Genomic DNA, 21,448 nt, shown 5'->3' with positions numbered 1-21,448 from the left:
TCACTTCATAGCTATGGTTACAAAATGGCCAACAAAGGGGGCGGGGAGGCAAAATAGCCTCTACTGCATTACAAGGAACACCAGGGTAAACTGTACAAGAATCTATGGTTTCGGTACCATAATGACTATAGAAAGCAGACTCTAGTTTAGGAATGATAACACAATGTACTCTCTGCAATAGCCAACTGTAACAGAACACTTTGAAAGAAAAGTGAAAATCGTGTAAAGGGCAAAATCCAAGCCTTTAAAATAGCAGTATGCCAAGAGGTGAAAACAAAGGTCTCAAAACACCCTGTTGCATTATATTTATAGTTACAGACTGATCGAGCACCCTCCACTTCCGATCAGGATGTACAACGCTATATAGCCTTTTGGCCTTTTGGCTAAAATCAAGTGTAGGATATCCAACTCTAGTAGGCTGCACTAAGACAGCAGAGTTAGCCAAATATATCAAAGTATTTAAATTACTGTTTTGTGATTGTTTTTCTTGGACATAGAAAAATCACAGAATCAGGCTAGTTGAAAGTGAAAAAGCCACAGGATAAAAAAGAGTTCAGGGGAGAACACACACCCACACCCACACACGCACGCACATGCACACATGCGCACACACACACCAACCAATTATCAACTGATCAATTGTTATTAGCCAGGCTGACTGTTCTTGGTAATAGTTTGACCCTAGTATAGCTTGCTACATTGCCTTAAAAAATTCTTTGTTAGTTTTATTATCCATATGTGAATATATGTCCCTTATCCCACCCACTTTTAAAAATTTGAGGTACATTCAATTATTGCATGACTGCCTAAGAACGACTGTAATAGTTTTTGCAAGCCTGTGCAGATGGCAAGTCAAAAGTCAAATAAATCTTTTTTTTTCCTCAAAGAAATCTTAATACTTTAAATGTAGGCTATTGAATTTAAGGTTGTATGTTTTAATTCATTTTATTGTTCATGAAAAAAAAATTAGAGATAAGTCGAGATTTTCTGCAGGCCCTAAGAACACCCACCATTTTAGGGCACTGTATTCTCAGAACACAGAATGTATTTTGATTCGCACATGTATGCAATGCATGACTGTTAAGAGAAATAAAAACACTATGCAGGTGGGGTGATGTTGGCCCAGCAAGAATCTATCAACAGCTCAGGAAAACCTGGTAACAAGAACATTTTTTAAGGGATGAGGTTCCATCTGTCCAAACAGTACATCTCACCCCAGTGATAGCTTTGGTGCACTACAAAATCAGCATCCATGGTGGGTCTCAGAGAGGCATTACAAAGAATAGTCTTCATTCTCCAAACACAACTAAGGCCGATTCACTCAAACAACAAATGAAGAAAATCCATAGTACTAAGATAACTGTTCTCTCCTTATAAGATACTAACACGCTTATGGCTATGATTTTATTTTTAAATCTCCTTTACTACCACAAGGAGTCTCAAAAGTGTTTCAATGTTATATAAATGTCTGAGTCTAAAGGAGAAAAAAAGAAGTAAGCATACTGGAATGGTTCCTCCTTTAGGCTCCTACAATTTAACATTTTATAAATAAAACTAGTCAGTTTTATCTAAAGAGACATGAAACTGATGTGAAAGGGGAGAGAAAATCCTAAGTTTAGTCATCCAGCAATTTAGGGGTGTGCCACTGCTTACCCTATCTGAGCTTTCACATAAAGATTAAAGTCATTCAATATAGATTTTGGTCACTAACCACAGGCAGAGCTCTTAACTAGCCAGGGACCTCCAGGAGAGTGCATTCTTAAGGCAGAAGGCTGTAGCTAATTGCTTATCTCAGCACCCTAAGTTGACATAACAGCAGCCACTATTGCTCACAGCTAGGGCTACCAAATAGAGTCGGCCTTGTATAGTGAGACCTTCAACACACTCATCAATGAATTAGCTGGGGAGCTGAGAAGGTCCAATGATCCCAGTACACTGTATTTTTTGCTCTCCTTTGGGTATACACTGTCTATTTTACTGGAGATGGAAAAGAGGCTGGTTTGATCAGGAATGCCAGTACAAACCTGATCACATTCCCTGCTGTTCCTCCAAAACATGTTTTCCCCCCGGTAGTCTGATTTGTTATGAATTTCTCTCTCCCCTCACCCCTCTTAAAGTATTTAGCTGAAGAAGCTGGCAGATAGAAAGTGACAGACAGACAGGCAGCAGTGTGAGGCCACAGGAGAGTCATTCTTCCCAAGTTATCAGTCCATCCATCCGTCACTGGAGAAGAGCTTTGATTGCCTGGTTGTCAGTGGCTTCCAGGGCGGTCAGTCCATCTGGGCCTTTCACAGTCTTATCAGCACCCTGGAAAAGAGAAGAGAGCCTTCATTAACTGGCCTCGCACCAGGGCACAACAAGTGCCGGAAGGGGCTGTGTAACATAGGCCTCTTACACTCTGATCCCTGGAACCCATGTTCAGGGACTGAAGCAAGTCTGCAAAGTTGTGCTGCCCTTCACACTGTGCTATGATATGCACATGCGCACACTCACATATACATAATAATAAGATTAAAACATTTTAAATACAGTATTATTTTTCAGGTATTACAAATAATAAGAGACAAAACAACTGTCTTAGTTACTGTTTTACTGCTGTGAAGAAACACCATGACAAGGCAACTTAATTGGGGGCTCGCTCGCAGCCTCAGTCAGTGGCCATCACGGTGAGGAGCATGACAGCAGCATGATGCTGGAGCAGGAGCTGAGAGCTCACATTTGATCCGTAAGCCCCAAGTGTAGACATGAGACTGGGAATGGTATGGGCTTTGGAAACTTCAAAGCCCAACTGTAGTGACACATGGCCTCTAACAAGGTCACATCTCCTAACCCTTCCCAAAACAGTTCTACCAACCAGGGACACCAAGTATCAAATATGAATCTCCAGTGACACATCTCAAGCCCACATCTCCTCATTCTTCTCAGAACAGTTCCACTAGGCAGGAACCAAACATCAAATATGAGCCTGTGGGGCGAGCGCTCTAGTTTAAACTACACCACAAAAACACTGAAAATAGTGGATCAGCTTTTGCTTATCATATCTGTCCAATTAACAAAGTTTCAAAACAGTAATATTCCTTGGCTTCTGGGAGAGGGAAAGACTGTTTTTTAGGGTCTGGTTCCTGGCAGGTCAGCTACTTCCCAGTGGATGGCCTCACATCTAGGAATATACAGTCAGCACAGTTAGCTTCTGTGGGATGAATGCACACACACCCACACCCACACCCACACACACACGGACACACCCCCCCACCCCACGAGTGGGGAGGAGCTCTAGGGAGGAGTGGGGTAACCACAGGGAGTAAAGCTGAAGGGCCCTGCTCATCAGAGCCCCAGCTGTGCAGCTCCACTTCTCAGGGTCTCCACCATTCTCTCACCAGCCCAACATCTTTTCAAAAAGTTTCCTTTAGAGTGAATTTCTGATATGCCAACATTTAGCTGATGAAATACTTATAATTCTATAGGCTAGATAAAACTAATGTTAGTATTTTAAGTGAAATAAAAGATAATCCTATATAACATAATAAATAATGAACCAATTTGTCAACATGGGTGAGAATATTAAGGAAAGTGGTTTTTGATGCCTATGAAGTTACTGGAGAATTTGGGTGTATCTGGCCCCATCCCTTTCTTAAGGAAACAGGTCGTTTTTGTGCACTCATTTTTAGTTATGTGATAATTTCCATAGCTTTAGGTAATACATTCCTGTTATTATTTGAGTTACTAGCTTTGATTTCCTGATACAGAGATGAATCTTAGCTTACCAACATCACCTCCCTCAGACCCCTGCTTTCTTATGCTTAGGGCATCATTTAGTGCACGTCACTACTACTATCCTTAGCTGTCGTATTGTTCAAAACTGCAGCTCTGTGCAGCCCTTACAAATAGAAGGAACTGCAGGTAGTAAAGTACAGTGATATATCTACGCTTACAGCCTGGGCCTTCCCAGTCTTATTCATCCATCTGCAAACAACAAACTTTTGAACCTATTTGTTACTGTTAGGGTAAACTGTTAGGGTAAAATGGCAGATGGATTTGTCCTGAAGGTTACAGGGTCTTTGTTCTGTCCTCCTCCCATGAGTACTTTTGTGTTCCTTTGGCCGAAAGGTGGTGTGTACCTGCCTCCAGCTTGCTAGGTTAGGGGTGAAGGTGGCAGTGGCGGGGCGGGGCTTGGGAACGGCACACACACTCTGTGCACATCTCACGTAGTCTAAAGTTAGTAGGACATACAGCCATAGTGCCTGAAAGAGGAGTGAACTATGAGGACTGGTTGTGTGATCATGTATAGGACTAAACCCTTAGGTTTTCTCTCAAAAAAGGGAAGAAAAGTAGACATAGCACACAACTGGCAACTGACATAAGCTTCTCTAAAAATACTTTGGAATAAGGTAGTAATGTTCTCTAAGTGCTGAGTTCACTGGGTGTGAGGACAGTCAGATTCCTAACTCAATACACCCATTCTCAGGACAGGGCCTCCACGGTCTCTGCTGTTTGGTCTGCCCCTCCTTCCTCTTTTTCCAGCTCCCTCCACCCTCTCTGGCTGTTCTATATATATTCCCCATTCTTTACAGATTGCCACAGCACTTGCTCACATGCTTTTCATCCTTTATTCCTACACGGAACAGTTTTATCCTAAACTCGCCTGTCATTGTTTTCTACAAGTTTACTCCTTTTCAGTGTTTTCTCTCATGGCGACGAACACAGCAGGAAATGTGAGCACACTATGAAGCCTTTCTTGTTGGCCTTCCATGTAAGCAGTTACTAAGTCTGTACCGTCTTAACACTGCCCACCCACCCTTGCTCCTCCACTGCAATCATTATTTCCAGGATCTTCTCAATATTGAGATGCAACAGTTTCCTAATAGGTTTTCCGTGTTTATCATGCAATTCAGACTACACACATCTATCTTCCTCAGACACAATGCTGACAACCTTCTTCACCGTCCTAAGAAGATTGAGTGGCATCCTCAATACATGAGAATGACGACAAACAACAAAAAGCCACACGCAGTCTTCTTACTGTCTGCTTAATTTTCATCAACTTGACACACCTAGAGTCACCTAGGCAGAGGTGCCGTCTTGGATTTGAGTGCCTGTGGCTATGTCTACGAGAGATTATCTTGTGGGTGGTGCCATCCCTAGGCAGCTGGGGCCCGAGTTGATACTGAGCACGAGCCAGAGACAGACAGAAAGCAATGTTCCTCCAGTTTCTGCTTCAGCTCTTCCCTTTGAACCTGCCCTGACATTTCACGGTGATGGACAGTGACCTGGACGTATAAGCTGAATAAACCTTTCCTCCCTTATGCTGTGTTTGGTCATAGTGTTTATCACAGTAACAAAAATCAAACGAGAATATTACTTATATCTTCTTTCTTGCTAAAAACTTTCTACTTCACATTATAGCTTCTAGAAAACCCAGTGTAGCCCCTGGTGTCGCCATCTTGTACCTGCAACTTCTTTCATTGATGCTTCTGCCTCGAATTCTGCCTCAATTTCCTTTTATACTGTTTTAAATTAATTAATTTTTAATTTTATGTGCATTGGTGCTTTGCCGGAATATCTATCTGTGTGAGGGTGTCAGACCATTGTGAGCTGCCATATGGGTGCTGGGAATGTGAACCTGGGTCCTCTGGAAGAGCAGCAGTCAGTGCTCTTAACTGCTAAGCCATCTCTCCAGCCCTCCCTTTTATACTGTTAAGAAGACACTCTCTGAGCTTCTGAGCTCCTGCTGACTGACTGTAGAGTTATGTTAGTGTTACATGGCTTTTAATGCTACCCTTTACTGAGCACACCATTCCTTGGACTACAAGAGTACTTGACTTCTTTTCTCAGTTCAAGAGTTTACAAATCAACTCTTGCCTAAGCAATCAATCAATCAAAAAAAAAAAAAATCACAACACTTGCTGTTATATGTTTTCCTTTCCCCTTCCTTGAATGCCTACCTTAAATTTTAAACCTCACTTTCCCTCCCTATCTATCTGCTTTGAAATTTATCTATGAAGTATCACAAATCTTTCAAATTCAACATCTAAATAAAACTGACATCCATCCTTACAAACTTGCTCCTTTACCACAGTAAATATGTTAGCAGGAGCCAATCCTATTAGTCTTGCATTCTCAAGGCCTTGCAGAAGGCCCCCAACAGGATGACGTTGATGAATCTTCAAAGTAATATTTAATCATGCTATGCTTATTCTGCTTAAGAGAAGCATATATTTTCTACCCTAATAATGAAACGTTTTAACATCACAAAACCGTTTTCTTTCTGAAATACTTGTTACTATCTGGAATTAAAATTTCTGCCTTTATAAAATGAGGTCTCTGAAGCCAGAGAATGTACTTTACTTTGTTCTCCTATATATTCCTGGTGTTTAAATGAAAATAAGTATATTTTCCTTTATTTGATATTAACCAATTGAAAATGCAAAGGGACAAGAAATTACTTGCTCTTCTACTCAATTAACTCATATTCAGTTATTACATTCTATAAAGTCTTTCTGAATCGCCCAGGCAGTTGGCTCCTGCTTTTGTTTGTTGATAGCATGCTGTTCATTATACTGAGCCAAACACTGTATCCTGGCTCTCTTGAAGGCCAGTGGAACTTCTTTGTGTATACTTTTCCTTTACACATAGAGGTTGAAAAGAAATGGAATTCTAAGGCTCCCTTGAAGCTAGAGGTGGCCATCTGGTACAACTTCAGCTTCCCACATGCATCGCCTTCTTTCTTCAGTAAAAGCCCAGAACAACACTCTCAACCCTTTTCTCCGTTTCCTTTCCAAACACAGATAGTCCTTGCAGGTGCACTGCTCATTCTGCACCGATAACGACCATGGGGATGGCAAGGTGCACATGGTGGGCTGATGATTACACACACCCCCCCCCACACACACACACGCACACACACAGACACGCACACACACAGACACACACACACACGCACGCACGCACACACACAGACACACACGCACATGCACACACACACACGCACACACGCACACACGCACAGACACACACACACGCACACACACACGCACGCGCACACACACGCGCACACACACGCACACACACACACGCGCGCACACACACACGCACACACACACACATGCACACACACACGCACACACACAGACACACACACACACACGCACACACACACACACACACACAGACACACACACACACAGACACACACACAGACACACACAGCGTGTGTATGCTATGCTACTCACTGAGCTACATCATCAATACTCAAGAAACATTTCCAAGGCAATTCATAAGTTAACTCAACAAATATTGATTTGATCTTTAACTAAGTGCCAGATAGAGCTTTGCTAATTAAAACTTCCAGCCACTCACTCATTTATAAGTAGATGATGGCTGTTTTGATGCCATGGTGGCAGAGGTGAGTAGTTTAAAGACTATACAGCCGAAGAAGTCTCTCTAGCCCTTTCATAGAAAATATTTGCTATGTTGTAGGGCACTGAGGAGAGAGAAATGATTTCTCCTATGTCAAAATCCAACTGACAACGAAAAGGATCAAATGTATAAATATATCAGGGGAGCAAATACTGTTCTAAAAACAGAACAATCAGTACTTTCTCTGATCCTCAGAGTATTCCACATCATGAAGACTACTAACTGGGTGCATCTGTTCACTAATTTACTGGTATAATGCTGTGGATCCAGGTCTTCAATGTATGTCTCTGAATTTCACAGCTAAGAGTGAGTCTCCATCTGCACTACACTGCCTGTAGCAATATACCCACTGTGTAATGGAGAATGGCACACACTAACTACAGTACTGGTTGAAAGCTTTAATTTACCCGGTGGGCTAAGTGTTGCTGCTACTGTCTGTCTCAGGTGTTCCTTTTCTTCCTACCCAATCAACTCTAACAAATTCTTAACCTTTTAAATTTGGTGTGTGTGTGTGTGTGTGTATATGAATACATGCGTGTGCAGATGCCAGAGGTCATTGTTGTATGTCTTCCTTAACTGTGTCCTACTTGTCTTTTATTTTTTGAGACATGATCTCTCACTAAACCTGGAGCTCACCAAATGGCTAGTATGGCTGGCTAGTGAGCTCTACAGATCCTCTTATGTCCATCTCCCCAGTAGCTGAGACTACAGCTGAGCACTGGTATGGTTTTCGTGTGGGTACTGGGAATCTGAACTCAGGCCTTTTATGTTTTTACTGATGTCTCCCCCTCCAGCTCCAACTTCACTTAGCTTTTAAGAGTCAAGTACTTCAAAAGCATTCCAAGCAGCTACCACAACTTATGCCTATAAGAGCCCCCACCCCGAGCAATACACAGTAGAGCAATGTTGTACAACCTTCCATTTTATATTCTTTCTTATTGGGATACAGTGACCAGCTGTAGATATAATGTAGCTATAATGGTGTACATTTGTGCTCTGTTACTTCTTGATAAATTAGATGTTAATGTCTCTAATGCAAACTTTTTGTTAGAAGAACAAAAATATTTGAAGGTTTTACATATTTTTTTCATGAAAATAAGATGGGATAAATAAAAATGCACTTTTAAATTGTTTTCTCCAAGGACCATTCAGTATTGAGCTCTTCTAGTAGCTGAAACATTTTAAGTTTTAGATAAAGGTGTATTGACCCTTGAAACAAAGTTCTTTGATGAAGCACATTTGAGGAACCCTTCATTCCTGCAACAGCAAGTCTTCTCTATTCTGATAAGTCTATCCATCCTGACTAGTCTTAGTATTTACTGACAATGCTTCTGATGAGCAGGACAACCAGGACTGCACAGCAACCTTAAAGACCAAACTGAGTTCTACAAAACACCAGCGCTGCTGATTCCCAGGTGAGTGGGATCCACACTGTATGGAGCATGGGTGAGTCCGACCCGACTACCCAGCTAACCTACAGAAAAATCCCGGGGGACAACCCACATTAGCTGCCATCTTGAGAAAGACTGTAAGACATCCTTGCAGCTTTGGGCTCTCTTGCCCGTCTGCTGCTTACTAGATCTGGGAGAAAGAGGAGACAGGCAGAGAGAGTGCTAGCACCAGCCACAGTCCACATTAGCTGCCATCCTGAGAAAGAATGTGGGGTACTCCAGCAGCTTTGGACTCTGGTCCCCCTCAGCCACCCAGCTGCTTACCAGCCTGGCCCATCTAGGGTACAAAACAGATAGACAGAGCTGAGTCTGGCGTGGGCCAAGACTGATATTTGCTGCCATCTCAAGAAGGTCTGGGAGGGGAACCCAAGCACTTCGGGCTTGGATCTCTTGCAGGCCCCAAGCTGTATCCTGGCCTAGCCCACCTGGAACACAGAGCAGATAGGCAGAGGCCTGTCATCTCAGAAAGGACTGTAGGGAACTTGAGTGGCTTTGGGCTTGGAAATCTATCAACCCACTCCTCTTCTGCCTGACCCAACTGAGATAACAGACAGGGAACCCAGCTGAGCTGGTAACACCCACCATCTTGAGGAGGTGAAAACCTAAATGAAATGGACAATTTTCTTGAGAGCTACCAACTACCAAACTGAATCAAGATTAGGTAAACAAATTGAGGCAGTCATCAAAAGGGTGGCAAAAGCAGCAGCAGCAGTCGTCGCCACCCAGGACCAGATGGATTTAGCGCAGAATTCTACTAGACCTTCAGAGAAGAGCTAATACTAATTCTCTTCAAACTATTCCACAAAATAGAATCAGAAGGAACATTACTAAACTCATTCTATGAGGCTACAGTCACCTTGATACCTAAACTACAGAAAGACTCAACAAAGAAAAGAATTTCAGATAAATTTCTCTTATGAACATTGCTGCGAAAATATTCAATAAAATACTCGCAACCCGAATTCAAGAATACATCAATCACTATCATTCACCATGACCAAGTAGGCTTCATCCCAGGCATACAGGCATGGTCAACATACAGAAATTAATCAATGTAATTCATCATATAAACAAACTGAAAGAAAAAACCCCCACATGATCATCTCCTTAGATGCCGAAAAAGGATTTGACAAACTCCAATACCCATTCATGTTAAAAGTCCTGGAGAGAGCAGGGATACAAGGCACACACCTAAACATAACAAAGGCAGTATACAGCAAACCTACAGCAACATCATACTAAATGGAGAGAAACTTAAATCAATTCTACTGAAATCAGAGACAAGACAAGGCTGTCCATTCTCTCCCATATCTCTTCAATATAGTTGAAGTCGTAGCTAGAGCAATAAGACAACTAAAGGAGATCAAATTGGAAAGGAAGAACTCAAAGTATCACTCACTATTCACAGATGATATGATAGTATATATAAGCGACCCCAAAAATTCTACCAAGGAACTCCTTCAGCTGATAACACCTTCAGCAAAGTGCCTAAATACAAAATCAACTAAAAAAAGTCAGTTGCCCTTCTGTATACAAATTGCAAACAGGCTGAGAAAGAAGTCAGAGAAACTACACCCTTCACAATAGTCTCAAATAATATAAAGTATCTTGGTGTATTCTTTAACCAAGAAAATGAAAGACCTGTGTGAAAAAAACCTTGAAATCTCTGAAGAAAGAATTTGAAGATTTCAGAAGACGAAAAGATCTCCCATGCTCATGGATGAAGAGAACCAATATACCAAAAATGGCAATCTTACCAAAAGCAATCTACACATTCAATGAAATTCCCATCAAAATACCCAAACAATTCTTTACTGACTTTGAAAGAGCAATTCTCAAACTTCATATGGAGAAACAAAAAAACCCAGGGTAGCTAAAACAATCCTGTACAATAAAAGATCTTTTGGAGGAATCTCCATTTCGGATCTCAAGCTGTACTATAGAGCAATAGTAATTAAAACAGCATGGTACCGGCATAGAAATAGGCTGGTTGATCAATAGAATTGCATCAAAGACTCAGAAATAAAGCCACATACCTATAGACATCTGATTTTTGACAAAGAAGCCATGTCCATAAAAATGGAAAAAAGATAGCATCTTCAACAAACGGTGCTGGTCTAACTGCATGGCTACATGTAGAAAAATGCCAACAGATCCATATTTATCACTCTGCACAAAACCGAAGTCCAAATGGATTAAAGGACCTCAACATAAAACCAGAGACACTAAATCTGCTAGAAGAAAAAGTGGGGAAGAACCCTGAGCTCATTGGCACAGGAGACAACGTCCTGAACAGAACACCAGCAGCTCAGGCTCTAAGATCAACCATTAATAAATGGGACCTCATGAAACTGGAAAGCTTCTGTAAGGCGAAGGACACTGTCAACAGAACAAAACCACAGCCTACAGATTGGAAAAGATCTTTGCCAACCCTACATGCCACAAATGGCTAATATCTAAAATATATAATGAACTCAAGAAATTAACCACCACCAAACCAAATAACCCAATTAAAAAATGGGGTACAAAGCTAAACAGACAATTCTCAACAGAGGAATATCGAATGGCTGAGAAACACTTAAGGAAATGCTCAACATCCTTAGTTATTGGGGAAATGCAAATCAAAATTACTCAGATTCCATCTTACACCTATCCGCATGGCTGAGATAAAAAAACTCAGGTGACAGCACATGCTGGCGAGGATGTAGAGAAAGGGGAACATTCCTCCATTGCTGGTGGAAGTGCAAGCTTGTAAAACCACTTTGGAAATCAATCTGGTGCTTTCTATGGAAAGTGGAAATGATTCTACCTCAAGACTCAGCCATACCACTCCTGGGCATATACCCAGAATGATGCTCTACCATAGAAAAAGGACATTTGCTCAACTATGTTCACAGCAGCTTTACTTGTAATAGCCAGAATCTGGAAACAACCTAGATGTCCCTCAACTGAAGAATGGATAAAGAAACTGTGGTACATTTACACAATGGAATACTATTCAGCTATTAAAAACAAAGAAACCTTGAAATCTGCAGGCAAATGGATGGAACTAGAAAACATCATCCTGAGTGAGGTAACCCAGACCCAGAAAGACATGCATGGCATATACTTACTCATTAGCAGATATTAGTCACATAATACAGGATAACCACAACACAATACAGAGACTGATGCACCAACCATGGACCATATATGATGTGGACCTAGACCCTCTTCTCAGAATAGTCTCCTTGTTGGGTCCCACAATATGGAGAGTAGGGACTACTTCGGACATTGACTCTGGCCACCAAACTTTGATCATTTCCCCCTGGCAGGGCCATAGAGGAAGAGGCCACAGGTAGTACAGATGAGACTTGATACGCTGAGGCCAGAAGTTAGGGGAGGAAGGCTCCTATTTCTGAGGACTAAGGGAGGGAGGGAAAGGAGATGAAGGAGGGAGCTGGGGGGATCAGGATATGAAGAATTTAAACTGCAGAACAAGCAGGTAATTTATATTGCTAATCCTACTATATGGGAATTGCTCTGAGACTGGCTAAGACCCGAATGTCTAGGCATAGACAATGGTTCTTGTTGGCTACAGAATCCATATGAATTATTATTAGATCCTATTCTTTGTATGGCATGTATGAAGATTTACAGATATATTTTTTCTGCTCATACAAAGAGCAGAGAACCAGCCTCAATTGTTCTGTGCATCATCATGCACACCTTATACATTTAAAATTTTAAGACTGTATAATGCTTGTGAAAAATATGTTTTCAGAACAAAAGAACTGGACACTGACACTGGATCAGACCTGACAGGATGCATTCCTCTCAGCATGCTGACACTGACATCCTGCATCCTTCATGTTCCAGCACCAAGTACTTCTGTTGCTGCTCCTTATCAGAACAATACAGCTCCCAGGACAGCTCTGAAGAAAACTTCTGATTCCAATTGGTCCAGCATTTCAGACTGTCTCACACATTGCTCTAATTAAGCCTGGAATTTCTTAACATTTAGAAACTGGACCACAAATGCTATTCCTAGATTGTTTAACCATTTTCCCCAAATTTATTTGGACCCCTACAAAGGTATGATTCATCCCAAATCAGCCAGAAGAAACCTTAAAGGAACGATGCTCCATTTTCTTTAAGGGGAGTTGGGTAGGTTTTTGGTTGCTTTCTTGGGCTATAGAGGGTTATTTTCAATGGGAGTTAGTTATCAGTTATCATTGGTCTTATTTAGAGAGAAAACAAGGTTGGACTCAAGGATGTCTCTCTTTTCCTTTCCTTCCATTCTTAGGTTTGGAGATTGGGTTGAAAAGAAAGAACAGGGTAATACAGAAATATATAGTCAAGATAGTACAAAAAGTAGATTAGTGAATCTACTCCTTAACTTAATGCCTCAATTGTTACTCACAAGGTTATTTTTAATTCACTGGTATAGAATTTTGTATATGGATGCAAAATCAGTTGAATTTTATATACAGTGGTGTGGAATTCCAGTGTAAGATTATTCTTCACACACATTATATCTACTTCTACTCTACTATGTGGTGCTGTACCCATACAGCTCAATTGTAAGGCAAGGGTTACTCCCCATACTTTGAGAGCGCTATTGCAGGCTGTTTAGGATAAGTACGTTATACAAGTTAATTGTTAGTTGATCAAGTCATGGTCATATCAATCACAAGAATATACATCCTAGGTGTAACAGATAGATAGGATTCTATAGAAAGATAAGGTCTTCAAAAACCTCAGAGACATACAGAATATGACATCTAAAGATGTCTTTTGTTATTTCAAAGATACATTACACTGACCCTACCTCAAAGAAGATTATGAGCATCAAAGAACCTCCTAATGGAGATGGCTTCAAATGTAGCAAACCAACTATTAGACAAAATGTCCCCATTTCTGCTACAGACAGAATACTGCCTAAAAATGGACAAGCTTGGATGTAGGCAGAGTTGATGGCCAAACCCTGCCAAGACAGGGTAAGCAAGTCCTCAGTAGTTCCTACCTCACAAAAATGTCTGTCAGATAATATTGGGCCAGAAGGCTGAAGATGATGCTCCAACGTTATAGAGAGTTTTGGGTGACTGCTCAGGTAGCAAACTATCTCCATCATCTTCTCATTTGGGAAGCTGCTTACTTGTACCCCCTGTATACTCAGGTAATTATTTTTACTCCTTCTCAAGTCTCTGATGGGGTTGAAGACCAGATAGTTTAGTTTTATAATTAAGTTTAGTTGTTAAGATGTTTTTAGGTCTAGATAGATGTTTTAAGTCGATAAAGATGAGATATGATATTGATTTACATTCAGAATTTTAGATGCACCAAAATAGAAAAGATGTTCTCTTCAAGGCTGCCAAAACCCAAAAATGTAACATTTATAATAATTCCTGATTGTTTCATGGTTCTTCTTGCTATAAGTAGTTTATTGTATGTATGTGTAATACAAATGAATATGTAAAAGATAAAAAACCATTTAATAAAAAAAATAAGTTAAGACAAGCTTTGCCATTTTACTATAAAACCAGCAGAAAGTGAACTAAGATACCTTCTTACCAGCTGTGTGAACTTGGGCAAGTTTCCATACTCTTCTATGTAGTTTTCCCAACAGTAAAATATGCCCTTTCCATCATTCCTAGTTAGTAGGGCTGTTGGGATACATTAAGTGACCTCATCTATTTTATTTTATGTTTTGAGGCAGGGTTTTCTGTGTAGCCTTGGCTGGCCTTGTATACCAAGCTGGCTTTGAACTCAGAGATCCACCTCCCTTTTCCTCCCCCAGTGCTGAGATTATAGGCTTGTGCAACTGTGCCTGGAGACCTAATCTGTTTTAAACACTCAAAACAGAATTTGCACATTGAGAATGTTACTTAGCTGTGAGTTACTTTATCCTCTTATGGACTGTACGAGGTGAGCACTGGACCCAAACGGATCACTGTGAGTTCAAGGCCAGCCTGGTCTATAAGCAAGTCTAGGACCACCAAGGCTACATAGGGAAACCTTGTCTCAAAAAACCAAAACCAAAACCAAAACAAACAAAACAAAAAAACAAAAACAAAAAATGAGATGTTAAGGAACTTGTTCAAACCAGGAAGTGAAACTGAGAAGAAATAGGTGTTACAGTACACAGTACATGCATGTCACCAGCAGAAACCATCTACCATAATACTGTACTCTAGTTTGAAAGAAATAAATGGATGAAAATAGTAAATTTATAGTGGTACATTTGTATATAACATTTACAAACCCATCAGAACAGCTCTTCGGTCCTTACAGGGTAAACTGGTTAACTAAAGGATGTTGCTAGTTTCTTTATGGTGCAATCTCTTCTTAAAATGAGGCAATTGAGAAGGGCATGTTGAATTCTTTAAGTAGCCCTAAAATTATTTGAAACCAAACTTATGTACTGAGCTAAAGTTAGTGAATAATTTGAGTAAAAATGACCCTCCCTTTGAGCTCACCTTATTTGCTTGTCTACAAGGGCAGATTTTAGTCCTATCTTGTATCTTATGTATCTAATTTTCATTCCAAGTTACAAAATATACCAGACACTTTCCTGGTGACTCAACTGTGCAGGAACTTGAAATTGACTTTAAGTTTCATGCCCAAGGGGCTGCTTGCTCAAAAGAGAGAAAAAGAAGAAGAAAAAAGTAGAGAGCATGTTTATTAAAAACATCAATGGTTAGAACTGAAAAATCCTAGACTAAGGTGACCAAGATTCAGAAAGACAAACAGGAAAATTCATTCTCTCTCCAATAGAGATCCTAACTCATAATTTTGTTATATTTATGTGAGAGTGAGGATGTACAGAGGCCCAGAAACTAGAAAGGGACACAAGACAGAAAAATGAGGCTTTAAATCCCGAGGGTTGAGGGGAGTATGATAGTTGTCATGTGGTAGTGGAAGCAGAGAACACTGGGGTTCAAGGGTTTAAGGGGGGACAAGGCACATGGTGAGGAAGACGTGAGGGGTGGGGAGATGCTTCACTGAATGAGTACACATGAAAACACCGTAAGGAAACCTACTACATCTGTAAGCTCATTTTGAAAAAATCCAACCCTGCTAACAGAGAGGATGGTTTTGTTTATTTTCTTAGCCGAACAATTAAAAAAAAATCTTAAAAAATCAAACAGCTTACAGAGTGATCCAAAACAGTGGTGAACCACTGAAATTACAGCTGCAGAGTAATGGGTTGTTATTTCTCTCCCTGCCCCCTCCTTCCATGCTTATAAGAAGACTTCTTAAGAAGTTAAGTTCTTTGCCATAGTATGAGAAACGAAAACAAAGTTTCTTTGGACTTCTTCCTGGAAGATAAAGCCTTCAAATTCAAAATATAATTAAGTAACAGAATGATAGTTTATAAAAACAAATTAAAAAAAAAAAATTAAAAAAAAAAAAAAATAAAAACAAATTAAATATGCTATCTGTTTTTACAATCTAAAATACAGTAAGAATACAGTACTTTGAACTTTTAATTGAATTTTCATTTCATGGCACTTTACTTTTTTATGCTAGGATCTAACATGTCCATTTAAAAGAATTCCTAGTCCTACTGTATTTATTTGATTTTGGCTGTTTGAGACAAAGGTCTTAACCTATAGCCCAAGCTGGCCTCAGATACATCTTCCTGTCCCAGCATCCCGAGTATTGGGATTACAGGGACGGGTCACCATGCCTAGCTCCTATTAACTTTAATAGCAGTGCATATCACATAAGCAATGCAGCGTGCTGACAAAGTAACACTTAAAAGTGACTGGTAAAAGAAGTTAATATTGGCACATGCTGTTAATCCCAGCAGAGGCAGGTGATCACTGTGAGTTCGAGGCCACCCTGGTCTACAAAGTGAGTCCAGGACAGCTAAGGCTACACAGAGAAACCTTGTCTTCAAAAACAAAAGAAGTAAACATTTAGGGTATTTTTTTCAAAATATCATATACTAACATGGAATTAGAAATATTTTTCTTAGGGTTAAAGATCAAGGATACTGGACTACTTTTAAATCCTTTATTATCACTTATTTAAACTCTAAGAAATTACATAAATTACAAGGGATTTTAAAAAAGTAATAATGAAGAAAATTTATTATCTCATAAATAATATAAGAAATGTTCAACATGACAGTGTAAAAGTGTTACAAGCAAACTACTAAGTATTTCTCTTGGGGAATTTTTTTTTATTACCTTGAAAGTAAACTAAAATGTCATACTACATGTAACTTGAGAATAAATGACTTTGGGGCTTATAAAAGCCCATTTGCTAAAAAATATTAAGAGTTCAAAAAATATGACTTTACTATCAACCCTCTTCAAATAATGTGCTCATGCTGTTATTTTGGTATTTGAAATAGGAACCAGAAGAGTTTAGTAATGAACCATGATGATCCCAGATGAATGTTTTATGAACTCTTTTGGCTACATTCAATCCTTTCAACAGTAAGTGCTGTGTCCAAAATGACACACATTCAACTCTGGAAGAAACACCTTGCCACTTAAAGTTAAAACTTGAAAATGGTACTCATTATACAATCTAATATACTTGTGAGATACAGTAGGGGCTGATCAGTAAACTACGGTCTAACTACTTGTTTTTACTCCCCACTCACTGATGGAATACATGGAGCTGCTATTGCAAAATAACGACTAAGATCACATGGTTTGCAAAGGCAACCATCCCCCATCCCTCAGAACAAACCCTGGCATATACGGCATATATGCTTGTTAGTAGCGTGGACTGGTCTTGAACTCTATGTAGCCTAACTCTACTTTCCAAGTACTGAGATTACAGGAGCCTGGCCTATATTTTTGCAGCATGGCTCATATTTCACAGAATTTCCTGGTAAAGATTTTTTTAGGGCAAAAAGGAGAACTTTATTTAACTGAGATAATTACAATTCTAAATGACACATGATTACACCACAGTCTATTTTTGCTTTGATAAAAACAGGCAGAAGCATAGTGAGCTTGGCCCTTAACCTTGATGCTGTCACCATTCTTTTCTCACGGGTGTCAGTATCCCACACTCACTTTACCAGTGCTCTGGAGTTAGCTAATATTCGCTTTGTATTTTCAGATCTGCTTAGAGTTACTCACATCCTAGTTTTTCTTCCTGATTCTTTCTTGCATTGTGCTTCTTCTTGAAGCACATTCAACTTCCATGATACCTGCTGATTAGGATACCAAGTATGTCTGGGCTTGGATCAGCCTCTACCTTCTGTAAAAATCCTGTCTACTATACAGTTGAAAATGTTTTCTTTGACTCTACCTTGCTCTCTGTGTTTTAAGGGTTCACTATCATTTCTTGTCAATGAATCCCCTTTGTAATGTCTACTACAGACATTAATTAATTCATTAATTTAAAAATTACCTTTTCAGTCGGTGGGAAAACACACACACACACACACACACACACACACACACACACACCAAAAACAAGCCCGCCCGCCAAAAAAACCCCAAACAAACCAGGAGGAGATGTCATGTGGGTAGACTTCAGTTTTGAAATAGAGGTCTGATATCTGTAGATCTCTGCATTTTTCTCATTTATGAGCTTAGCAATTAAACATTAGTCTGCATGTCTATCTACAGGTATGTTCCATGCCTTACAACTGCTCTGATGAATCCCAAAGGCATTTTTCAGTAGTAGAGAGAACACAGGCTGTTGAGTCATATCTTGGAACAGATTTTGAATCTGTTAAATTTTGTTACACCTTCAGGCAGATAGATGTGCTTCAGAGAGTCTCCTTATCCATGAAAAGAGGTAATGCTTGTGGTATCTGACTTGAGAGAAATTATTACTTAGCAAATATAGTTTGGATTCTAGCATTTTCTTTGTTTCTGTGACCTATTAGTTGTGATCACACTGAGTATTTCTAAATTGTTGCTTATTATTTTACCCTTTTCTTATGCTAACAGTATACTAGCTGCATAAGAAACAAGGAATGAGAATGATTCTGCAATCTATAAAGATTCTAGTGTTGGTGAAAGGCAGACTTAGACTGAAATACTGACTGTATCTTTTAAATACATTGGGATAGCACTATTTTAGCGATTAACAGTTTCTAAAGGAGCACCATTGATTAAAAAAAAAAAAAAAGCTCATGCAATGAAAAAAAATCAAAGTAACTAATTTTGAGAAAGCAGAACTAAAAGTTTTCCTATTGCTTTATAAAATGTTAAAAAAAGTTCGCAAGACACCAGTCTCTACACAACTGTAACTAATCTGCCACCAATCAGAATTCTCTAATGTCAATTACTTGACAACAAAACAAGGCATAGACCCAAATGAATATGAAATAACAAACTAGTTAAGGCAACTCGGAAATTTGGCAACATGGCACATATTTATAAAGCATTTATTAGGGACACCATAGTATAGCCTAATACAGCATTTTAAGAATTCTTTTATTATATTCTTTACCAATGGAAACCTACATATCTAAATGAGTTGAAGAAGCATATTTCAAACTAAAGAATCTAGAACAGTGACTGGCTCTTCTCTAGGATAAGTATGTCTTGTTTTGTTTTCCTATGAAGGAAAACAAGTATATCAGAAGAAAAAAAAAAAGTTCTATTTATAGTTCAAGAAATGGCTAAGAGGAAAGAATATGCTGAATTTAGTAAATTATCCTATCTAAAAGGATCCCAGGGGTTTTTATTTTCAGAGAACAAAACACTTCACTGAGCAGAGCAGGTCAGTGAAAGAATGAATCCCCCACTGTCTGCAGCCCCCATTCTTTAACTATTATACTTAGACAGAAGACAGGAGGTGGCCATGGACATTCAGTCAATGCTGAGGAAGAAAACATGAAAAAAAAAAATCATGCTATGTAGTGTATAAACTGTGCCTCAACTACACAGTTACATGAGCCAGGAAGACTTTACTGAAGTCTATCTAAACTGGGTTTAAGTATCCTTAATATAGATGGCTTTAATTACTATTGGAATAAATCGTTCATGAAATTTCAATCAGTATCTGTAGCTTCTAGTGATAAGTCTTTGAAACAGAAAGGAAGGAAGGAAGGAAGGAAGGAAGGAAGAAAAAAAAAGAAAGAAAGAAATTCCCAGGGATGAAACCTGACAATAGTGCATGGAAATCTTTGAGATCACTTTATCACTGATACTAGAGTGACTATAATGGCTGAGAATATCATTTTCATTTATTTTGGTTTTTGAAGGTCTGTGTTATTTATAGAAATATATGGTAGTTTAAAATGTTAATATACATACAGAAAACAAAAGAATGGAAACTGTACATTTACATATACCTAGTTTTTGTTCTCTATGAAACTAGAATTCAACACTAATGTTATAGGCCATGCTATAGAGCTCTAAGGGGGTAGTGAGTAAGTTAAGATAAAAATGCTTTATCTTCGCCAATTCTCTGTTATATTAAAACTCAATCAACAACAATGTAAAGCCCATCTTTGGTGTTAGTTATTAATAAAAACGACTCTTCACTGATTATATAAATATTGTGTCAGGCACTTGACAAACCTTTATACACATTTACCAATTGAGTTTCTTCTTTTTCCTTGATGCTTGCTTTTAGCAGACCATAATCAAAGACCCCAAGTGGAAATGAGGCTATCATTCTCTATTGTACGGTCATGAAATATAAGGTTGGTTTCTATGGAGATTTCTTCCCTTACAGCATATAACACAGCTAGAATGGTTGCTACTAATTGGTTATTCCTAAGGGTAAATTCTGCATCACACCTTATATTAACAAAGATGAAAATATAAGAGAACTCCCAGACTCATCACTATCTCAATCACATCAACAAACCAGAGAGAGAGCCTGTTTAGTAAAACATCTCTGATATCTTTCTCAGTACAGACAACAGAAGAAAAATGTAAAATTCCAAACCCGAGTTAAGTGTGGGCCATTACCCTGTGGCAGTGAGCAAATTGTACTTCTCATCCACAATGATGGCATCACTAATGCTTGCTCACATAGCTGACTTCTTTTGCTTAACAAGATTTTCTTATAAAAGAAACTAGGCCAAGATCTTTAACTATCACAAACTGGAAGCAAACAGTCTGTAGCCAGTGTTATAACTAACACTTGTGTAGATCGCGACTGTGGATACTGCCTCTAGTCTTCTGTCCCTGCAGCCACACTTAGCTTAAATAGTTACAAAGTAATGAGGGTTTTAAAATAAGGGGTAAAATGAACATTGGCCTTACCTTTGACAGAAGCAATTTCACACAGGACACATGACCCTCATAGACAGCAGACAGGAGAGGGGTAATATGATGTTTATCTGGAGCCTATAGAACAAAGAGTAATTTCACCTACTTAAAAAACAAACAAACAAAACACCACACCCTCTTTCTACATCTAATTCGGGAATTCTTATGACTATTTAAAATTAATACCCATTTTCTTTTCTGAACAAAAATACTTCCAGAGAGAAATTTTTGGTTTCTTAAAAATTATCAAGAAGCCCAAGTCCACAAGTAATGCTTTTTCTGGGGAGTCAGTGTGGATCAGAAATCTGACCTAAGAAATCTGACCTAATCTCAAATCTTTTATTTGCTACGGATGTGATAAGTTAGTTTCTCTGAACGTATCTTTCCCACTAC

At 39.2% G+C, this 21,448-nt stretch overlaps 1 protein-coding gene across 1 annotated transcript in view; it reads right to left on the bottom strand.

Moving 5' to 3' along the window:
- Positions 1 to 957: 957 nt before the first annotated feature.
- The window catches only part of Mtpn (myotrophin), a 37,159-nt gene continuing 16,668 nt past the window's right edge, over positions 958 to 21,448 (bottom strand). Inside the window, exons 3-4 of the mRNA XM_051151735.1 lie at positions 21,050 to 21,133; positions 958 to 2,307 (exon numbers count right to left, since the gene is read on the bottom strand). Coding sequence (XP_051007692.1) covers positions 2,221 to 2,307; positions 21,050 to 21,133 — 171 coding nt within the window. The 3' untranslated portion in view covers positions 958 to 2,220. The remainder of the gene's footprint in view (positions 2,308 to 21,049; positions 21,134 to 21,448) is intronic.

This window comes from Acomys russatus, chromosome 10 (genome assembly GCF_903995435.1).
Source record: "Acomys russatus chromosome 10, mAcoRus1.1, whole genome shotgun sequence".
In the NCBI taxonomy this organism is placed as follows: domain Eukaryota; kingdom Metazoa; phylum Chordata; class Mammalia; order Rodentia; family Muridae; genus Acomys; species Acomys russatus.
The sequence above is the reverse complement of the archived record's forward strand: the minus strand, read 5'-3'. Positions and strand labels throughout refer to the sequence as shown.